At 41.4% G+C, this 19,255-nt stretch overlaps 1 protein-coding gene across 2 annotated transcripts in view; it reads right to left on the bottom strand.

The window, feature by feature from the left end:
* syt9b (synaptotagmin IXb) overlaps nt 1-19,255 on the bottom strand; it is a 48,141-nt gene that overhangs the window by 8,047 nt on the left and 20,839 nt on the right. For both annotated transcript variants that reach the window (XM_086109424.1, XM_086109425.1), the window contains exons 2-7: nt 14,869-15,044; nt 13,655-13,872; nt 12,433-12,973; nt 2,320-2,440; nt 2,007-2,178; nt 1,806-1,935 (exon numbers count right to left, since the gene is read on the bottom strand). In XM_086109424.1, coding sequence (XP_085965550.1) covers nt 1,806-1,935; nt 2,007-2,178; nt 2,320-2,440; nt 12,433-12,973; nt 13,655-13,872; nt 14,869-15,044 — 1,358 coding nt within the window. The remainder of the gene's footprint in view (nt 1-1,805; nt 1,936-2,006; nt 2,179-2,319; nt 2,441-12,432; nt 12,974-13,654; nt 13,873-14,868; nt 15,045-19,255) is intronic.

Genomic DNA, 19,255 nt, shown 5'->3' with positions numbered 1-19,255 from the left:
AAGAGAAGAAGAGGAAGGAGAAGGAGAAAGAGAACATCTGTGTTTGGTCTTACCGCACCATTATAGATCATGCATCGATTTGGCAGAGAGGGAGTGTGATGAACTGACGATGACTGATCGATGAAATGTGCTAATGGTCCTAAAACAGGTGACAAAGTTGCGATGATGGCAGCGCGGTGAAAATAACAATGATGGAGTGACTGCCGATGACGGTTTTGGTTGACTTGGCCACTAGTGAATGACAAATAACGGACCGGCGAAATTTACTGACACGTCCATCTATCGATATTTAATATGATAGACTGCATGGTAACGCAAAGACTAAATATTGGAGATCGCCGCTGTCCTGTGAAAAACACATATGTCCATTTTTGTGATTTTCAAAATTTTCATGTTAATGGAATGTCCAAAACTCAAAGACTAAATATTGGAGATCGCCGCTGTCCTGTGAAAAACACATATGTCCATTTTTGTGATTTTCAAACATTTTCATGTTAATGGAATGTCCAAAACCCTAATAGTGTATAAATTTAAAAAGATTAATTGACATACGTGTTTTTCGCAGGACAGTGACCGCGCTTGAAGACAGCAAAACAGTGAAGACATTAATATTGCTCCCATTTCCTACCATAGGGCTTTGAAGGTCACCTGAACCGGAAGGAAGCGCTTCGATTTGTTTTGCTTGAAAAGCGGAAGTTGGTTGTGCATAACCCCTATTATTGTGGAAATAGTCAATGGCCAATCACCTCATGGTGAGCGAAAATGTTCATGTCAAGCCCTGGTGACTACCTCTGGTCGACTTAAATTCCCTGTAATCTAATAATGTGCATTACATCCAGCTACATCCATCCACCCATTTTCTTAACCACTTATTCCATCCATCCATCCATTTTCTGATTCGCTTTATCCTCACAAGGGTCGCGAGGGGTGCTGGAGCCTATCCCAGCCGTCTTCGGGCAGTAGGCGGGGGACTCCTCCAACTGGTTGCCAGCCAATCGCAGGGCAGACAGAGACTAACAACCATCCGCGCTCACAGTCACACCGAGGGACAATTTTGAGTCTTCCATCAACCTTCCACGCATGTTTTTGGAATGTGGGCGGAAACCGGAGTGACAGGAGAAACCCACGCAGGGACAACAACAACATGCAAACTCCACACAGGGCTGGAATCAAACCCTGCACCTCGTCACTGTGAAGCAGTTGTTCATTGTGCCGCCTAACCACTTATTCATTTCTCAAAAAGTCTTCAAAATTTAAGTATTTTTATCTTTTATAGACTTTTTGTTGAACCCAGTTGACGACGCTTTGAGAATTTCAACATGAATTTACATGAATCAGACCAGCATCTGTTTTTGCATGCTCTGTTTTTTTAATGAGCGTGGGCTGGGAATTCTGAACTATAAACAGCTCTGCGCATGAAGCCGCCGCTCTAAGTAGTTACAGGACACTGTCTTTGTTGTGGATATCACAGAAAAACAAGGTCACTTGATATGAAAGCTGCACATTATTCTTGTTATACAGTATAATTGCTGTTTCGCCATTTTAAACCTTAAAGCGCCAACACCTAATGCTGTGCATCTGACTTGCATTAAATGAGGTTTAGTGTGTTGTGTATATTTATCATCTTAATCCTGAAATTATACCTTCTAAAAATCAAATGCCTCATACAAACGGCAGGAAAACACTTGCAGAACACTATCCTGTCCAAAATATGACACTGTGAAGGTCTGTTTCTCAATGAGTCCACTTTAACCCGAATGTACAGTTTAACCCGAATAATGTATACTGTATACAAATAGCAATACCTCGATCAACGGGTGCCAGTGTGCGACAGGCTTGCGTGGATATGTCAACATCTCACTCCAGTGGTCTCGTCCCAGAGTGTCAGCCTCATTACCCACCCTGCACACCCCGATGATTTCGTTATGTCCAACCCTACACATAGCACAAGAGCAAAGTGTTCAAACTCATAATTGCGCAGCAAAACAGCATCATCAGTGACGAACCGATCGTAGTCCATGACAGCTATCAGGAGACTTATTTGATTGATGTTTTCAGGGGGTACATCAAAGACGATGGCTTCATTGTATATTGGGTTTAGAGTGTTGCGTTTGGTGGATGTCTTCCTCTTCTTTAGTCTCCGGCCCTCACACATCAGTGACACCTTTACATATGGATCTATGGAGGAAACATGTTCAATATGGATATTACAAGGAAGAACAGCCCGGCAGCAAACGTGTTCTATTTAATGACAAACTAATTCCGAAAACTTACTTGTGAAATCTTTCATACCTGACTAAATGTAGTATGAAAACCCACCTGAAGCACCGGTGATGTCCATGGCTTTGAGATTTCTGGCTTTGATCATGGTAATAGTGAGCCTGCCAGCCGTTGGGAGATAGCACAATGAGAACATCAACTCTCCCAGGTCCACATTGTCCTAAAAACAAATATACACCGTATTTTATTAGAACGGATCTTTAATCTGAGAAGCAATCTGTCTTTTTCCCCTTGTAATCATGTTATCCAAAAATCACTGAATTTCCGAGGTAAAACTTCCTGTAACTTAATCGTGTGTCAGTCAAATGTAGTTTGCAAATTGGTTCCACTTAAAATTGTGCAACCATGACAAAAAGTGGAGCCATCAAAATTTTGTTCATACACTGCTTGTCCTCATTATGACTTGCATTCTGAAAATCAACATGCACATGCATTTTTTGGGAATGTGGGACGAAACCAACATAAGCCGTTACTGGACTATTTTTTACAAAGCAGTTCTTTATTATGGCTGTTTTGGGACACCTCATACAACATGGAAGAAAACAAAAAAAATGAGAAGTCTAATTGAAGAGATGATTTAACTGTTCAAAAATATCTGTCGTGCACAGACTGTTTCTTGTTTCTTTGCTGAATTTAATGGCAATAGACACATTATACGGCTGCCATCTTGTCACACAATTTATGAAACAAATGCAGCTATGTGGTCTTCTGAACTGCAGGGGAGTCACAGCCATTTGGGATGTGTATGAACAGCCACACTTTTCCAGGTGAAAGGGTTCAACACTCACACTTTTCAGTTGCTGCACAAACATAAACAATATATACACTATAGAGAGATAGCTCGATAGACAAGCATACCCCTCCGTCAGCTGTTGCCTTACTGTAGTGGAGGGTTTTGTGTGCCTGTTGTGTGGGGCTTTATGCCCCCGGGAGGGTCAACCATGGCAAACAGGTCCTACTGAGGGACCAGACCAAGGACAGCTCAGAGACCCCTAATGATGAATAAGAAAAATTGATCGAGTTAACCATTGCCCGGACGCCGGTTACCGGGGCTTCCCTCTGGAGCCAGGCCTGGAGGTCAGGCTCAAAGGTGAGCGTCTGGTGGCTGGGCCCGCACCCATGGGGACTGATCGGGCTCAGCCCGAAAGGAAAACGTGGGCCCCCCTTTCCCATGGGCTTACCACCAATGGGAGAAGCCCAAGGGGTCAAGTGCCCTGTGAGCTGGGCGGTGGCCAAAGGCGGGGGGGACCTTGGCGGTCTGATCCCCAGCCACAGAAACTGGCTTTTGGGACTTGGAATGTTTCCTCTCTGACAGGGAAAGAACATGAGCCGTTGTGCGAGGCGGAGAAGCTCCAATTAGCCTCGCCTCTATACACAGCTTGGGCTCTGGTACCAGCCCTCTGGAGAGGGGTTGGACCCTTTTCCTCTCAGGAGCTAGGGGGACGGGTCGTGACTGCTGTTTGTGCTTATGCACCAAACAACATTTCAGAGTACCCACCCTTTTTGGAGTCCTTGGAAGGAGTGCTGGAGAGTGCCTCGACTGAGAACTCTATCATTGTGGCGGGTGACTTTGACGCTTATGTGGGTAATGACAGTGAGACCTGGAGGGGCATAATTGGGTGAAAAATGAGCACATATATATATCCAGTGTGGGTCCTTGTCTCAGGGTGTCTCACCCCTGAGACTGTACGCAAGCCGAAAGGAAGGAGGCTGGGGACTAGTGAGTGTGAGAGCCACTGTCCAGGATGAAACATCCAAGCTCCATGAATACATCAAGGAGAAGGCTCCAACGGATGACGTACTCAGAGAATGTCTCAGACAATGGGGAACAGAAGATGAGGCGCTGGAAGAGGGACCATCATGGGAGGACAAGCCCCTACACGGGATGTACCACCGGACCATAACTGAAGTGGCCGATCTCAAGAAGTCCTATCAGTGGCTCGAGAGGGCTGGCCTGAAGGACAGCACAGAGGCACTCATCCTAGCTGCTCAGGAGCAGGCCCTGAGCACCAGAGCCATTTAGGCCCAGATATACCACACCAGACAAGACCCAAGGTGTAGGTTGTGCAAAGAGGCACCTGAGACGATCCAACACATAACTGCAGGGTGGAAGATGCTGGCAGGGAAAGCCTACATGGAACGCCATAACCAGGTGGCTGGCATAGTCTACCGAAACATCTGTGCAATTCATGGAATATCCGCTAGGAGGACAAACTGTTTTGATCAGAGGAAAAGACAACAGCAGCCTCAGTCTGTCACTGAGACAGACCCAACACAGCAGACGCTATCAAGGACATGTGAATATTTTATTCTTTACACATATTATAGCACTCTCATTAGTTTGTAAGTGTAGGCAGGGATTACCGTACATTTAGATTTTCTATGCTCGTGTAAATGGTTTAAAAATTCCTTTCTTTATAAATCTCATTTAATCTTAAAAGTGCATGACTATATTTTACTCGTTAAGGTTTTGTGCCTTTGTACAATCAGTAGGATCAGTTGCAATGCATACATGTAAATGATAAAAGTAAATTGCACATTTGTCTAAGGACATCTTAAATGCTTCATGAAATGTTTTGTAAAAGAGATGTTCATTAAATTTCAACATTTTCTTAGTGTTCTTGTGCTTCTTTAGACCAAAACAAAGGAAAGGCATGTTATTTTGGTTATTTATAGGAGAGTATGGTATAATTTTTAATGGTCCGGCCCACCTGACATCTACCGAGGCCATATGTGGCCCACAACGTGAAATGAGTTTGACACCCCTGCTTTGAGTCATATTCTGCTTTGTCTTGACCATAGAAGAGAGAGTGCATGCTCAATGTTTATGGACAAATGATCCACATTTGATACAGGGCCCATTACAAAGTGTGACGAACACGGCGAGTCTCCTAAAATATATCACTTATCATTGATCATTTATGCAATACTGTACATTGTTTCAAAGTAGAAGAACACGACATTTGAATGTGTGCAGAGGCATATTTAAACAGGCGAGCATAAATTGACCAGCCTTCCATCTAGCACTCCCCAGATAATGTCATATCCTCCTACACAACCACCCATTGAGCTTGCTTTCAGACTACAGAGTGCTGGCCACTACTCTTGAGAACTCAAATCAAGGCCTGCGGTCAATATTATGGTCACATGTGCTCAGCCAATGAAATTAGACTCAAGGCCTGAAGCACAGCAATAAAGAAGCGTCAGAGAGGACGGTTCATCTTTTCCAATTATAATGCTAACACCTTCTTTCTGTCAGGAAAAGTAAGGTTCTTTCTTCAGCTCCCTCATATACGTTTTGGGGGAACCAAAATAATTTATCCGTCACACTTTTTGGTCTCATGAGGTCATTTTCCACTGCGATGAACCTCTGAAGCCCATGAATGTGTACTTATTGAAGTTCATTTAAAGTTGAGATAGGTAACCATTTTTATGTTCTTCATCATTGTATTTTGCTTTAATGTTTTATAACTACTATTTGTCACAAAACAACAACTATGACCCCCTCCAAAGCAGGAAATGTTCGTAAAACTGTCCGTATCCTTTGTGCACATACACATCAATGCTGTTTCAAATGAGGGTTCGAGAGAGTATGGAAAAGTGAACATCAAATCGTAATTTTAAAACAGGTGAATAAATCTTGTTGTAATATTTTTTTAACTGCTAAATATACAAATCATTTCATAAATCCTTTGCCAGATATTTTGTGGTGTGTGTGTGTATCTATAGACATGCGGGCAGCACGGTGCTCAATTGGTTATCACGTCTGCCTCACAGTGCCAAGTTCATGGGTTTGATTCTGGCCAGTGGTTTGCATGTTCTCCCCGTGCCTGCGTGGGGTTTCTCCAGGTGCTCTGGTTTTCTTCAACATTTCAAAAACATGCATGGGAGTCTGATTGAATGCTCCAAATTGTCCCAAGGTGCAATTGTGAGTGCAAATGGTTGAACTTGTCCATATGCACCCTGCGATTGGCTGCCAAATAGTTCAGGGTGTGCCTCACCTGCTGCCCAAAGTCAGATGGGATACGCACCAGCAAGGCCGCAACGCTAGTGCGGATGAAGCGGTTCAGATCAGGTGTGTGTGTGTGTGTGTATATATATACACTGTATATACTGTATATAAATATAGGCATAATTATTATTAATTAGGGATGCTTATCAGTAAAATTGCATTGCAGGAGCCTATCCCAGCTGTCTCTGGGCAGAAGGTGGGGGACACCCTGAACTGGATGCCAGCCAATCGCAGGGCACACACAGAATAACAACCATCCACGCTCACACTCACACCTAGGGACAATTTAGAGTGTTCAATCATTTTAGGAATGTGGGAGAAAACCAGAGTACCCGGAAAAAACCCACGCAGGCCCGGCGAGAACATGCAAACTCCACACAGGGAGGCCAGAGCTGGAATTGAACCCGGTACCTCTGTACTGTGAGGTCGGCGCGTTAACCAATGGGCCGTCCTGATTTGTTAATTTAAAGTTTTTGTAGGAATAAAAATGGATAAAAATGCAATATTTTAGTATCTAGGTTTAGGGTCGTTCAGTTGATGTATTGGAAGATAAAGAAAAGTAACGAAAGGTCACGAATACAGTAATCCCTCGTTTATCGCGGTTAATGGGGACCAAAACCACCTGCGATAAATGGAAATCCACTTCATGTACATGTACATAATATTTATAAGGCCAAATTTAATGGGATACATGCATGTAGAAGTAAATTTTGAAGTAATGAACAGGACTTAATGCTGTATACTAATAGATTTAAACATGTATAAATTAGGTTAGTTTATGAATAACAAAATACAGTGAACATACAAAAAAAAACAACACTTTTTTTTAAGTCCGCAAACGGTCCGCGAGAAGCTGCGAAAGTGAGCAAAACAACAGCGAATCACATAGAGCAACATATACAGTATTGTACTACATGCATATGATATATATTTTTTAATGAATATGTTTGAAAAACTCTGCAATGCACTGAAGGTGCGATAAACGAACCGCGAAATAGCGAGGGATCACTGTACAGCAGATCCCACTATATCCACACAAACCTCAATCTTGGGCAGTGACAACAAATCAGGTTTAGTCAGCATTAACCTTTCTATAATCTGTGACAAACCTGGTTTTCTACCACTATACACGGAGAAGCCCAACTGGAATTTGAAAACATCACCAGTCCATTAGCTCTTCCAGTGGTTCCTAACCCTGTTTGAGGTACTGAGCCCAACCAGTTCAAATGTTCACCGAACCCTTCAGTCGTGAAAATATATATTTGAGATTTTTCACAAATTCAAGAAAAAAAACCCATTTATTAAAACCAGAGAAAAGTAACATGTTTTTAATTGTGCACAAAATGAACCGAGCATGACATACTATCACGACAGTCACACGTTGGCTATGGACCTAACGAAATTTCCCACAGCACTGATTGGACAAGCGATGCAATGTGATCATCTGCAGCCAGTGATGGTCAAGCGGGCGTGCCATAACTAACTGACATGTTGAGTCGCGTGTGTCTTAACCTCCATGGCAGAGGCTCCATTGAACCCGAGACCGATTCACCAAACCCCTGGGGTTCGATGGAACCCAGGTTAAGAATCACTGATCTATTCGATCCTGAACCTGAACTGAATTTATTTCCAACAGTCTTGATGTATTCTTAGAGACCTGTTGTTTTTTTCCTAGATAGTTCCCTGGATGCTCACTAGTCCCCAGCACCCCTCTTTCCGATTTCAGTCCAGCTTCAGGATGCTGGACTTGGTGTGGTACCCTCCCTGCGCTGCAAGGAGATTTCTTATTTTGATGCCAGTGGCATGCATCCTTTCCAGTGGCCGGGGAATTATACCAGGAGGGTATCTGATTACTGGCAAGGCATTGGTGTTAATGGCCCGGATCTTATTTTTGCCGCTCAGCTGACTATTCAGGATATACCCCACCCTCCTTAGGTATTTGCCTGTGGCCACTCTCCAAACTGCCACCTCATGATTATACAAACCCAATTTCACTGCAGTTGGGAAATTGTGTTCAACAGAAATAAAAAGAGAATGCAAATATGTGGAGGACCTATGTTAGTTCTAAATATTCTGTAAAACTTGTAGAATGTGTGTGTAAAGCACAGTACTGCATCAGGAAATCTTATGTTGCACTTTTCTTGTGATCATAATTTCTTGTGCAATTTCTGTTTTCTGTTATAATTATTTATGATGTTTGTGCTATTATTGTCTTTTTGAATATAGCCAGTGCACAGTAACATTGTCATTGCCAACCCATGAGCCTTCAAGCAGAAATGATGGTGCCACTGCAAATTCTTTGGTTTCCCTAAAAATTGCACCATGTCTACAAGGCTTTCTCAACCATCTTCAATCAAGTTTGGACCAATAGATTCAAAAGGTAAACGTGCTTTTGTTCAGTTTGTCCAAAGAAAAATTATCAGAAAACCCAAAGCGCAATCAGTCAAATTCAGGTTCATTGTCCAGGTGAGCAGTTTCACAAAATAAAGACAACTGACGGTCTAAGATGACGATTGAATGATGAGAATTTGATTTATCGCCACCATATTAAATCATTGAACTTTTAGCTATTAACTTAAAACGTGGCCCGCAAGCCTTGAGTTTGATACATAGTCAAGTTTCATAATGGAAATGGGTGTTATGAGAATAATGATGGTAGTAATTAATGCACCACCATCTTAGTTTGAATACAGTGATATTTTTGGGGAGGCAGTGCATTTAGTCCTTCAGGATTTGCTATGCAGGTGTTCAAACACCCCGTAATGTACGCAACCCGAATATGCGGCAGATTGAAAAAGAATCTCACATCACAAGTACAAGATGAATGAAAACAATTCTGAGAGCAGAAAAGATTTTTCAAGTGCTATCAAGTGCTGAGAGTGAGATGAGATGCTTGCGGTATCACTTACATTGTGACCTTTTTGTCGGAAACACGCAATTCTTTGTAACCAAAATCAATGCTAAATACAGTACTTGAATCATAGATTGTGAGGGCCATATTGAGATTAGATAGCAATAGAAACATTGATAATGGCCAGTACTATTGAACTTAAAAACCTGTTTAGGTGCAGTACTAATTCCAGCTCTGTTCTATATTGACCGAGGAGCGTCGGCCAACAGTGAAATATTTTATGCCTGACTAAACATGGTGGAAGGAAGTGAATCAGGCTCATGTTGGGACTTTTGACAGAATCGGGCTATTGCTTCATAACAAAGAAAAGTTATGCAGGAAACTATGAGGAAATTGTTATTTTGGTGTACTTTCACCAACTTTTCTTCCTCTTTGCCTCAAATCTTTAATAACATCTAATACCTAATATGTGATTTTTGTAACAATAGTATTGTGAGATTGAGTTGTTGCTCGGGGGACAGCTTTCTGTGAGGGAACGGGAAGTGACGCGTGTTCTCCCCGATGTTACGAGACTGAGTTCCGTACATGTGCTTCCAGTGTTATGGCAATTATGCAAATTTCCCCAGTGTGGGACAAATAAAGGTTATCTTATCTTATTAAAGTCAAGTAAGCAAATGCTTTAACCGTCCATTCTGTATGTTGAGTGAGAACAGAACAGAGTGAAGCAATTTTTTTATGAACCATCAATGTTATATGAACATCTGAATAAGCGCCAAGTGGCAAATGAGGTTTAAAAGAAAAAGGGAAAAATCAGTATGACCTCATCAGTAATTAAGTGTGTGATCTTGTGTGTAGTCATCATTTGTGGAACTTGACAATAAATACGTGAAGGAATAAAAAATAGATAAAAAAGAGAAGTGTCAAAAAGAAAATACAGATATGGCTTATAAGCTGTCATATGTATTATTAAATGCAGAAAATTTAAGAATTTGGACTATGCAAGTGAAGATGTGGCACAACACAAAATAGCATCATTTTGAACCACACTATTTCTCACTAAATAAATCGAGGCAAATTAGAGCATGTACCCACCCCACCGCTCAGTTGTCTTGCGAGCGTTCGTGCTGACTTTTTTTGTTGTTGTTGATTTTGTTTGCTTAATTAAGTGTTTTTCTGAAAAGAAATATTGTCTTTCTGCTTCTCTCATTTGTAAGAAACCAGTAGAGGAAGGAACACCTTACCATTGTATTGATTATTTTAATTCCATATACGCCTCAATCAAAAGTCAATTTACACTATTCTAATTCTGTTTGGACAAAAAGCACATATGAGCAAAATGTAATAATCAGTTTGCCTAATTAATTGACTCCACAATAAAGTACAGCATGTAGAGGTCTCATCCGTACAGTCATGCATGTTAATCACCGACCATTCCAGGATTGTTGTGTGCCTGTGGCCATGATTAATGCACATAGCCAAGAGACTTGACCAGCACATGCAGGGTCCTTTTTTTGCAATCCCAGTGGATGTAACCTACTTCTGCTGGGAAAACACACATTCCCTGATCATTTTTACCGTCCATGCTCATGTGTGTACTGATGCAAAATATACATCCTTGGGTATTAAAAAAATATATCAAAAAACCTAAGAGTGTGAATATACAGTATTAAAGTGCCTTTAAAATGTGAGGTCCTCAGATCTCACCCCATGAGACAGCGAAAGCGTTAACCCGTGAACTAGGCTGCAACCTACTTCTATTGCCCATATTGAGCAGGCAGAGCTGGCAAAACTGGGAAGGTATGAGGATAATCAACGTATGGTAAGAAAGTGTTTTCATGGCAATGTGATGCAACATTTAACCACACCTATCAAAGCTCCACACAGATTGTATTTGTCTATCCTACGCTTCGCAAATCAGACATATTTCCAGATTAGTGCCACCACAAACACAGTACAGTATGCTGTATATACTGCAAGCATGCACACATTCTAGTAACTGCAGCCTATGACTCTTTTGAAAACAAATTAAAATATTCAAAATACGATGAGATACAGAACATTACCTTCCACTTTCAGGCTCCAAAACACAATGTGTTTGGAAAAGAACAGCCATTAGATTTGTTGTTTTTCCTGTGGTGGTGGTTGTTATTTATTTATTTGTCTTTTATAGTTTGGTGCCAATTTTACATGATACAGTCTTAATAATAACACTCAAGAAGCCTTAACACCGGCACTTGCTGAAGCAGGTGACCCTACCATCTCACGTTGTCACCGTGTGCCAATGTTCTACATACAGTCAAGTGAATGATTTAATATGGATGGCGTCTATGTGTTTCTGTCACACCATGTCATCATTGTGCTTGCTTTTATCTGGGTCACCACCCGTAAGGATTCATACAGCTTTCATTAAACATTAACTGTCTCTAAGTATATTTCAGTGTTGCTGTCTCTTGAAACCACGGATGAGTTCTACTTTGAGGGTAAGTTTGACACATATCCATTGATACATCTCCTGCCGCGATTCTCTCTGGGCAGGATCTTGGCCTTTTTTTTAATCAGCAGATGGCCTGTCTCACAGGCTTTTTGACCAAATTGGCTACCCCTGGCCTATATAATCTTTTAAACACATTGGCTAACTAAGCTACTCCAACTGATCGTGACTGTAACAGAATAAAAAGTTTTGAGACTGGTAAATATCTCAAATAGACAACAGGTGGATTTTGTCACGTTCGTGATCTGTTTGTTTTTGGTTTTCAGGTCCAGCTGGGGTGGAAGGCGTTGCCTCCAGCACCGCAGCTGTCACTTATTGTAATCAACGTCAGTGACTAATTTCGTACTAACATGCCGACAGCCCAATGTCGGATGATTTGCCTTGGTCACGTCTCTCGTTCCAAGTGCAATTCTTGAGACGTTCATGATCGTGTTCTTGTCCAAGTCATAGTTTGTTGTTGTTGTAAGTAGTAGTTAAGTTTCCAATTCCTGGTCTTATTTTTGTATTCACTCGTAGTTGAGTTTTCTTGTCCTTCTTAGCAAGCTATTAATGTTGTTTTGTTTATTCCTTGCCGTTTGCAACCAATTTTTGTTATTCACTGTTATCCTGGCTCCGTGTACCAGCGATCTCATTTGTACTTTGTCAGTCGTGCATTTTTTTTTCTTTTTTGTAAATCAACATTTTTGTCAAAGAAACGTTATCCTTTCCTACATTTTTGGGATCCACTCGTATCCGGATTACTCCAGATTGTAACAGATTTATATATTAACAAATAATATATAAAGATACGTATCTTACCGAAGTGACATATTGGATGTCTCGGCACAATTTAGTTTCTCGCGGGAAGTCTGCAAGATCCAGGAAGTTGTCCACCACCACTTGCCCAATCAAATCATGGCGAGTGAACCTGTCAAAGTCATAGACACTGAAGTGCAGCTTTCGGTTCGACAGCTCGGTGTATGCCACTGGAAAGAGAAACACCTCATCAAATACTGGGTTGAGAGTCTTGCGGTGCACCTTTGTCTGGTGCTTGGTTTTACGGTCAGGCAGCAGGTAGATCTTCACATAAGGATCAGAGGTCCCAGAGAAGTCCTTGGCGGGAAGATCTTGAGCCTTATGAATCTTAACTATCAACTGCTCCAGATCAAAATCAAACTTAAGGATGAAATGGAGACGTCCACAGTTGTCTGTCCTACGTCCATCATCTGTGTCCACAGAGCGCTGTTTGTAAAGCTCTGGTTTGATCCGACCTAAGCCCGTCAAACTATCCTGCCGTTGGAACTGAGTAGGATTGAAGTCTGGATTGGACAAGTTCATCTGACGCCGGATGGAGTTGTGACTGTAAGGAAAGGTCACGTTTTGGTCAACAAAGATGACATTTTGTTTCATTTGCCAACAAGTTAATTGCATAAATAAAATAATTTTGCCAAACATTATTTGAAAGTTAATTTTGGGCAATAGTTGGACCCTGCGATGAAGTTTTGGGGAGCTGCTACCCACCAGATGGAAGCATTTCAGCAAATACAAATCAGCCAAGCTAAAGGACCTAGCAGAGAATCCCATCAAAATTTACTAACGTTAATTTAGACCAGGGATAGGGAATTCCAGTTCCTCGAGAGCCATATACTGCCTGTTTTAGATCCCTCCCTACTCCAACACACCTGATTCAAATCATCAGCTCATCAGCAAGTCCTGTAGACTGAGGCCTGAAACAATCATGAACAGTTGAATCAGGTGTGTTGGAGTAGGGAGGGATTTAAAACAGGCAGGATATGGCTCTCGAGGAACCGGAGTTCCCTGGTTTAGACACTTTACTGAATTGCTTAATCTCAAATAATAGGGGATGGTCAATACTATGTTAGATATGATTCAATCTTTTTTTTTAAATGGGAAATAATTACGTTTCTGCAATGCATTTGACATTTTCTTTTTAAGGAATGACGCAGTATGTTTTAAAGTTCACGTATATGTCATACTTTCAAACTCCTACAGCAACACACGAGAAATGATGTGTACTGACCGTACTGATGACGTGGGTTCAGTGATTTGTCGCTGCACTCTGTCCCGGGCCAAGGTATGGGCTTGGCCATGGTCTACTTTGGCCTGGGTCTCCAGAGGGATGTCAGGTGATGTGTGGCTGATCTTCAGACCTGACTCCGGGACAGACACAGCCATTGGGAGGCCCGATGGGTCCTTCATACAGCCGTCCTCACTGTACTCCCGATCATCCCCATCCACCTGAGGATATAAATATTTGTACATCGTACGATTAACAACAGTGACACTTTTAAAAGCTTCCTGTCAAAATAAGAACAGCTGCATCATAGGCATGTGAGAAACTGACTACAGGAGCTTATGCAGTGACCAGTCTCCTGGAGACTGGGTACTGCTCACCATCGATGTGGGTAGTGTTCAGATTTCAATTACACCAAACACAGTCAGTTCAGCTGCCTTCACTGCTACAATTGAAAAAATAATCTTCATTTGAATGGCCCAGAAGGTGAATGGTTAAGAATTTTACCATCATTTTCTGAAACCCTACTAGAAAATTACACCATATGTCCTGCATGGCACCATTTGGGATTTCCATCTTTCATGCAGGACAGCTCAGACATCATCTACTCAGAGTGGCTTTTAATTTCCTTCAAATTTTTCACTTCTTTTTATTATTTACACACCAAAGAATACCAATAAGAGCAATGTAGGAAAGTATGACAAGGACCATTGTATTACATAGTGGGAAAGCAGAACTGTCCTGGCTTCTCCATAAAAAAAATGAGGAAAGTAACATGGGTATGCCACTTGCATGAAGAGACTGTGAACGAGTAGGCGACATAATTGAGTTGTCAGTTTTAATAGACTTGATTTTACACTTGTTAAAATGTGTCATAAATGAATGAGTTTCATTTCATTATTGTATATAGCAGTGAACTCGTTTTAACACGACTCTAAAGAATCCTTAAAAAAAACAGTACAGTACTACAGTAATACTGGCGGAAACATTGTGAAATTGTGTCTTAACCTACGAGATTCTCCAATAATTACAGGCATAATACATCTTTGCACACTTTTTGTGGACCTAGTGTTATTTAGATTCTGATAATTGTACTTTTCCCCACAAGGAGCAATTCCTTTGTAGCTTCCAAATTGTCTGTGATGGTTAAAGGGTAGATTTATTGTAATTTTTGTCTGTGTGACATATGGGCTTTCAAATGAAGCCTCCTTTCACTTTACCTCTATTAGAACAGGCTGTTGGTCCCCTCCCAGAAAATGTGCGCCCTTGAGTACATCTGGAAGAAATCGGCCACTCAGAGGTACCCAGCACAGCTTCCATGATACGAATAGGGAGACACTGAATAAAGCCAGACCACAGGTGGTCACCAACAAGGATAACAGGCTCACCGATACATCTGGAGATAAAAGAAAGCAAAAGACTCAGTGAACAGTGAACACTTTTCAAGGGACTAAACAGAAGCACAGAAAAACCCAACTCACGGGAGTGATGTCTGTTAGTACTCATAAGGAACAATATGTGTTACATGACCCTGTTGCGACTGCGGTATAGGTACTTAGGACGCAAGTCTTTTGTCTCATTCTCTTATCACAAATGCTACATTATAAATAAAAAGCATCAACCGAAGCCAGTTAATAATTGACTGTAGTATTTGTTAACTCTCCTGACTTTTGAATTATTTATTTTGCTGGGATGGATGGTCTCATCTATGAAGTACAAAATTTTCAGACTACAGATTTCTAAATTTTTTTTCGATGAATTATTCAACCATAGCAGAGGCTGAACTAATTTTATGAATGTCGACCATTGAGTGGTATCTAATATACATTACTGGTCAAAAGCCTTGGGGCCACAATTAGATTGGCAATTTTAACAATGCAGTAGTGATTATTGACAGTGCCACGGTTCAGATTTTTCGGGATTTTTTTTTTTGTTTTGTTTTTTTGCATACCCATTGCTCTTAAAGCCTGCCACAAATGGAGTGACACAGCGAAACATGATTGAACTGGACATATGCAAACAAATTACACTTGGCAGACCAAACCCACAAACTTGGTGATTAATCCTTGCACCTATGTTGCAATGGAAAAACTGCAACCCCTGATGTTCTCTTGAGGAAACATTAATAGACTCCACATGCTGTATACTCCAATATCACATTTTTAAATTCAACCCAAAACAAAACACCCTTTTTGGTGGCGACATGGGTTTCTGTCAAAGCAAGGAACAAGACCATCCTCCACCCCAAGATGCCCACATTTGTTGCTGTTTAAAAATAAGCAGTGAACAACAATATGTGATGAAGGATGATACACATGATACGTGTTATGTTCAATAAAACGCTTGGAAACTGACTCTGTGCTCACTGCCGTTTATTGTCAGTCGCCCTCTTTTATATCCACACCTTTCGGCAACCGCACACTTTACGGACGTAATGTCACGCCATTGTAACATTACCCTGTGGCTGTGGTTACATGCCACAATATGTACAGTACGTCATTCAACATATTTTTCCAAAGCAAGTCTTTAAATGTACTCTCGCCAACCACTTGCCCAATGGTCGCATGCTTCCATCAAAATTCAGTCTGTCGGTGCAGGTTCGTCGGGGAGGCGGGACAAGCAGCTGTCAAAGTCATGTTGACGGAGGCAGTATGTGGCTGTGCGTTGTTTCTATGTTCACAAAAAGCAAAAAAAAAAAATAAAGACTATGGACTTGTTTCTGGATGGTGGGGAGAGTGGGAGGTAAACGTTCTATTCTCCAAAAAGAACTTAACGTATTGAATTTGTTTAATGACACCATGTTTGCAAATCAGCTACTAGCTTTGCACATGGTATGAGTTGAAATGCTACGTATACTTTCCAACGTTTCCGCTTTTGTTCAAATCACTTTTTAAATGCTGTACACCACATTGTGTTTTTGTGTGCCACATCCAGTTTCTCGTCATAATTAGGACGGCACTCTCTTCCTATTGGTCAATGCCGAAGAACCGACCAAAGGACAACGTAGGACATGTCACACTATGCGGCAAAACGAACAAAAATTCTGACATGCCAGACATTTGGCGTCTTGGTCATGAAGCGTCCCAAACACCTAACAACCGATTGTTGAATATGTGACACCACACAGGTTACGACACGTCAAGACAACTCAAAATCGGCTATAAGACACAACGTTTGTCTATGGCTTGTCTATCGGCTTGTAATGAGGCTACATTCCTGTTGTCCTGTTGTCTGGCATTGGCATAAGCCTTTAAATTTAATAAAGGAAAAAAAATAATATATATATATATATATATATATATATAGTGCCCCTAGTGCCGGCTGAGTGTACTGCAGGCAGTAAAATTCAGCGGCCATTAATTAAATAAATGATTACCCATTATTGATACATCTGTTATTGGATCTAAGTGCCCGTCATGTGTAATTTTCCAACCTTGGGCTGTCCATCCGTTTCGTTATTTGACCTTTTTCAATTTTAGAAGGAGCTCTCTTTTTTTAACCCAAACAACACCAACATGACCAAGATGAATGTTGTGTGAAAGATATAGGCTGATGGAATTAGTTTTCTAAATTGAACTTCTTTCAGACTCTCCATCCATCCATCAATTTTCTGATCCGCTTTATCCTCACAAGGGTTGCGGGGCGTGCTGGAGCCTATCCCAGCTGTCTTCGGGCAGTAGGTGGGGGACACCCTGAACCGGTTGCCAGCCAATCACAGGGCAAAACGTCAAGTTTGGTCTTTGCACATGCCGTGACCAGGATTCGAACCATAGTTGCAGCGGCCACAACGCTAGGTACTAACCACTACGCGCGGCCTTTCTTTCAGACTGATGATCAATAAAATATATTTGTTCCAATCAAGTTGGAACCCTAAATTCGACCGATCGAGCCAAGATTAGCCATTGGAGTAGACCCACTGGCCAAGTTGGCAAAGCGAGCCATTTAGTGAGTTTCTCAAGCCCGTCTCCCACTCTACTCCCCACAAAATTGTTGGTTCAGTCTCCGTGCGGTCGGTTATCAAATGGCCTGCTCTAAATTATTGATAGGTACAAATGAGTACTGTATTTTGTATGGGTCAGATCATGAGAAATTACTCAATGACAGAGTGACACATTGTTGGCTTTATGGCATAGCATAATTCAAAGTCATAATCAGTGAAATCTTAAAACTGACTGCTCGCTAAGTGAATAAATATTTCTGATTTTCATGTTCCATCTCTCTACTCACAGTGCTATTGGCAGCAAAAACATATTATTAGCTTGTTGGCACAATTGCCAGTCATTTTTGCATGCTTTGGTAAACAAAGAAAAAAACCTCACAACAAATCCAAAAAAATATGAGTCCAAATGTTTTGTCAGCTTTTTTTTTTGGTTTGGTGGAGTAACGAAGCAGTGTTTAAGTGCATTCTGCTCCCAATATTTTTTGATGGATTCATTTTTAGCCATGAAAGAGAAGGTATGGTATGCTGGAGGTGAAGAAGAAAAGCTGCAGGCAATGCGGTGCTCAAGTGCAAAGTCTTGTCCGGGCTGCTGAAGAAGTAAATGGAGAGAGACGGTGAAGAAATGCCACAGCTGGTTGCACTTTAGCAGGAGTTTTTAAAATGACTTAGCAGGCTAAGTCAAGTCATTCTGCAGTTCAAGTGAACCAACTGCACATTCATACTGCATTACAAGTGTTCATCTTTTAAACCTTGCACAAAAACCGATCCATTTAAACCAGTGTTGACCAATATGAAATGATCTGCTTTATTTGGAGGGCTTGGAAAACCTATGGTAAAAGAAAAACAATTTTAAAAAAAACTAGTTTGAAGACAGTTGGGGCGGATTAGTCAAGTGTGGTTCGATCATCTGCCTCACTGCTGAGAGCTTCTGTGCTCAACTCTCAGCTCTCCAGTCACCTGGAGTTGGATGGATGGATGGATAGATAGAATACTTTGTCTAACCCCGATGGTGATAGAAATTCTTTGACAGGGCTCACAAACACATTTCCATCAAGACACATTACACAATAAAAATGAATGAATAAATAAATACATTAAAAAATGAAAATATAATACTAATGCACGTTAAAAAGTGTGTGTTGAAAAGTGCAATGTATCAGTTCAAATTGTTCATGATGGTTACAGCAGATGGAGTGATATATTTTTTTTGTTGGTATTTTTCCGGGTCAGGAGGACTTGGTACCTTTTGCTTGTTGGAAGTAAGTGGAATTACTGATGAAGGGGATGGGAGGGATCCTCTGTGATGAGAGTGGCTTTCCTCATCAAAGAGCGGCTGTACAGTTCCGACGGAGGGTGGGGGAGGGGGGTGAACCACGTATTTTGCTGGCCTGGTGTGTTGTACACGAGGGTCTGGTTTGTGTTTGGACTTGAACCAGGATGAAATGTTCTATGTGAGAATGGATTCAACCAAGGGATAAAAATGTCCTTGCTGATATTGAAAAGTCCTTAGATTCCTCAGTAGGTAGAGGCGCTGTTGTGCCTTCTATGTGTATGCTGTGTGAAGGATAAACAGGTGTCAATCACAGTCCCTGGGTTTTTAAAGGACTGGAGCTGCTCTAGCAGCTGCCCCTGAATGCTGAACGGCTGGAAAAGAGACATGGTACTTC

Source organism: Hippocampus guttulatus, chromosome 4 (assembly GCF_054856545.1).
Source record: "Hippocampus guttulatus isolate MCC_2025c chromosome 4, RoL_Hgut_1.0, whole genome shotgun sequence".
NCBI classification, from domain to species: domain Eukaryota; kingdom Metazoa; phylum Chordata; class Actinopteri; order Syngnathiformes; family Syngnathidae; genus Hippocampus; species Hippocampus guttulatus.
The sequence above is the reverse complement of the archived record's forward strand: the minus strand, read 5'-3'. Positions and strand labels throughout refer to the sequence as shown.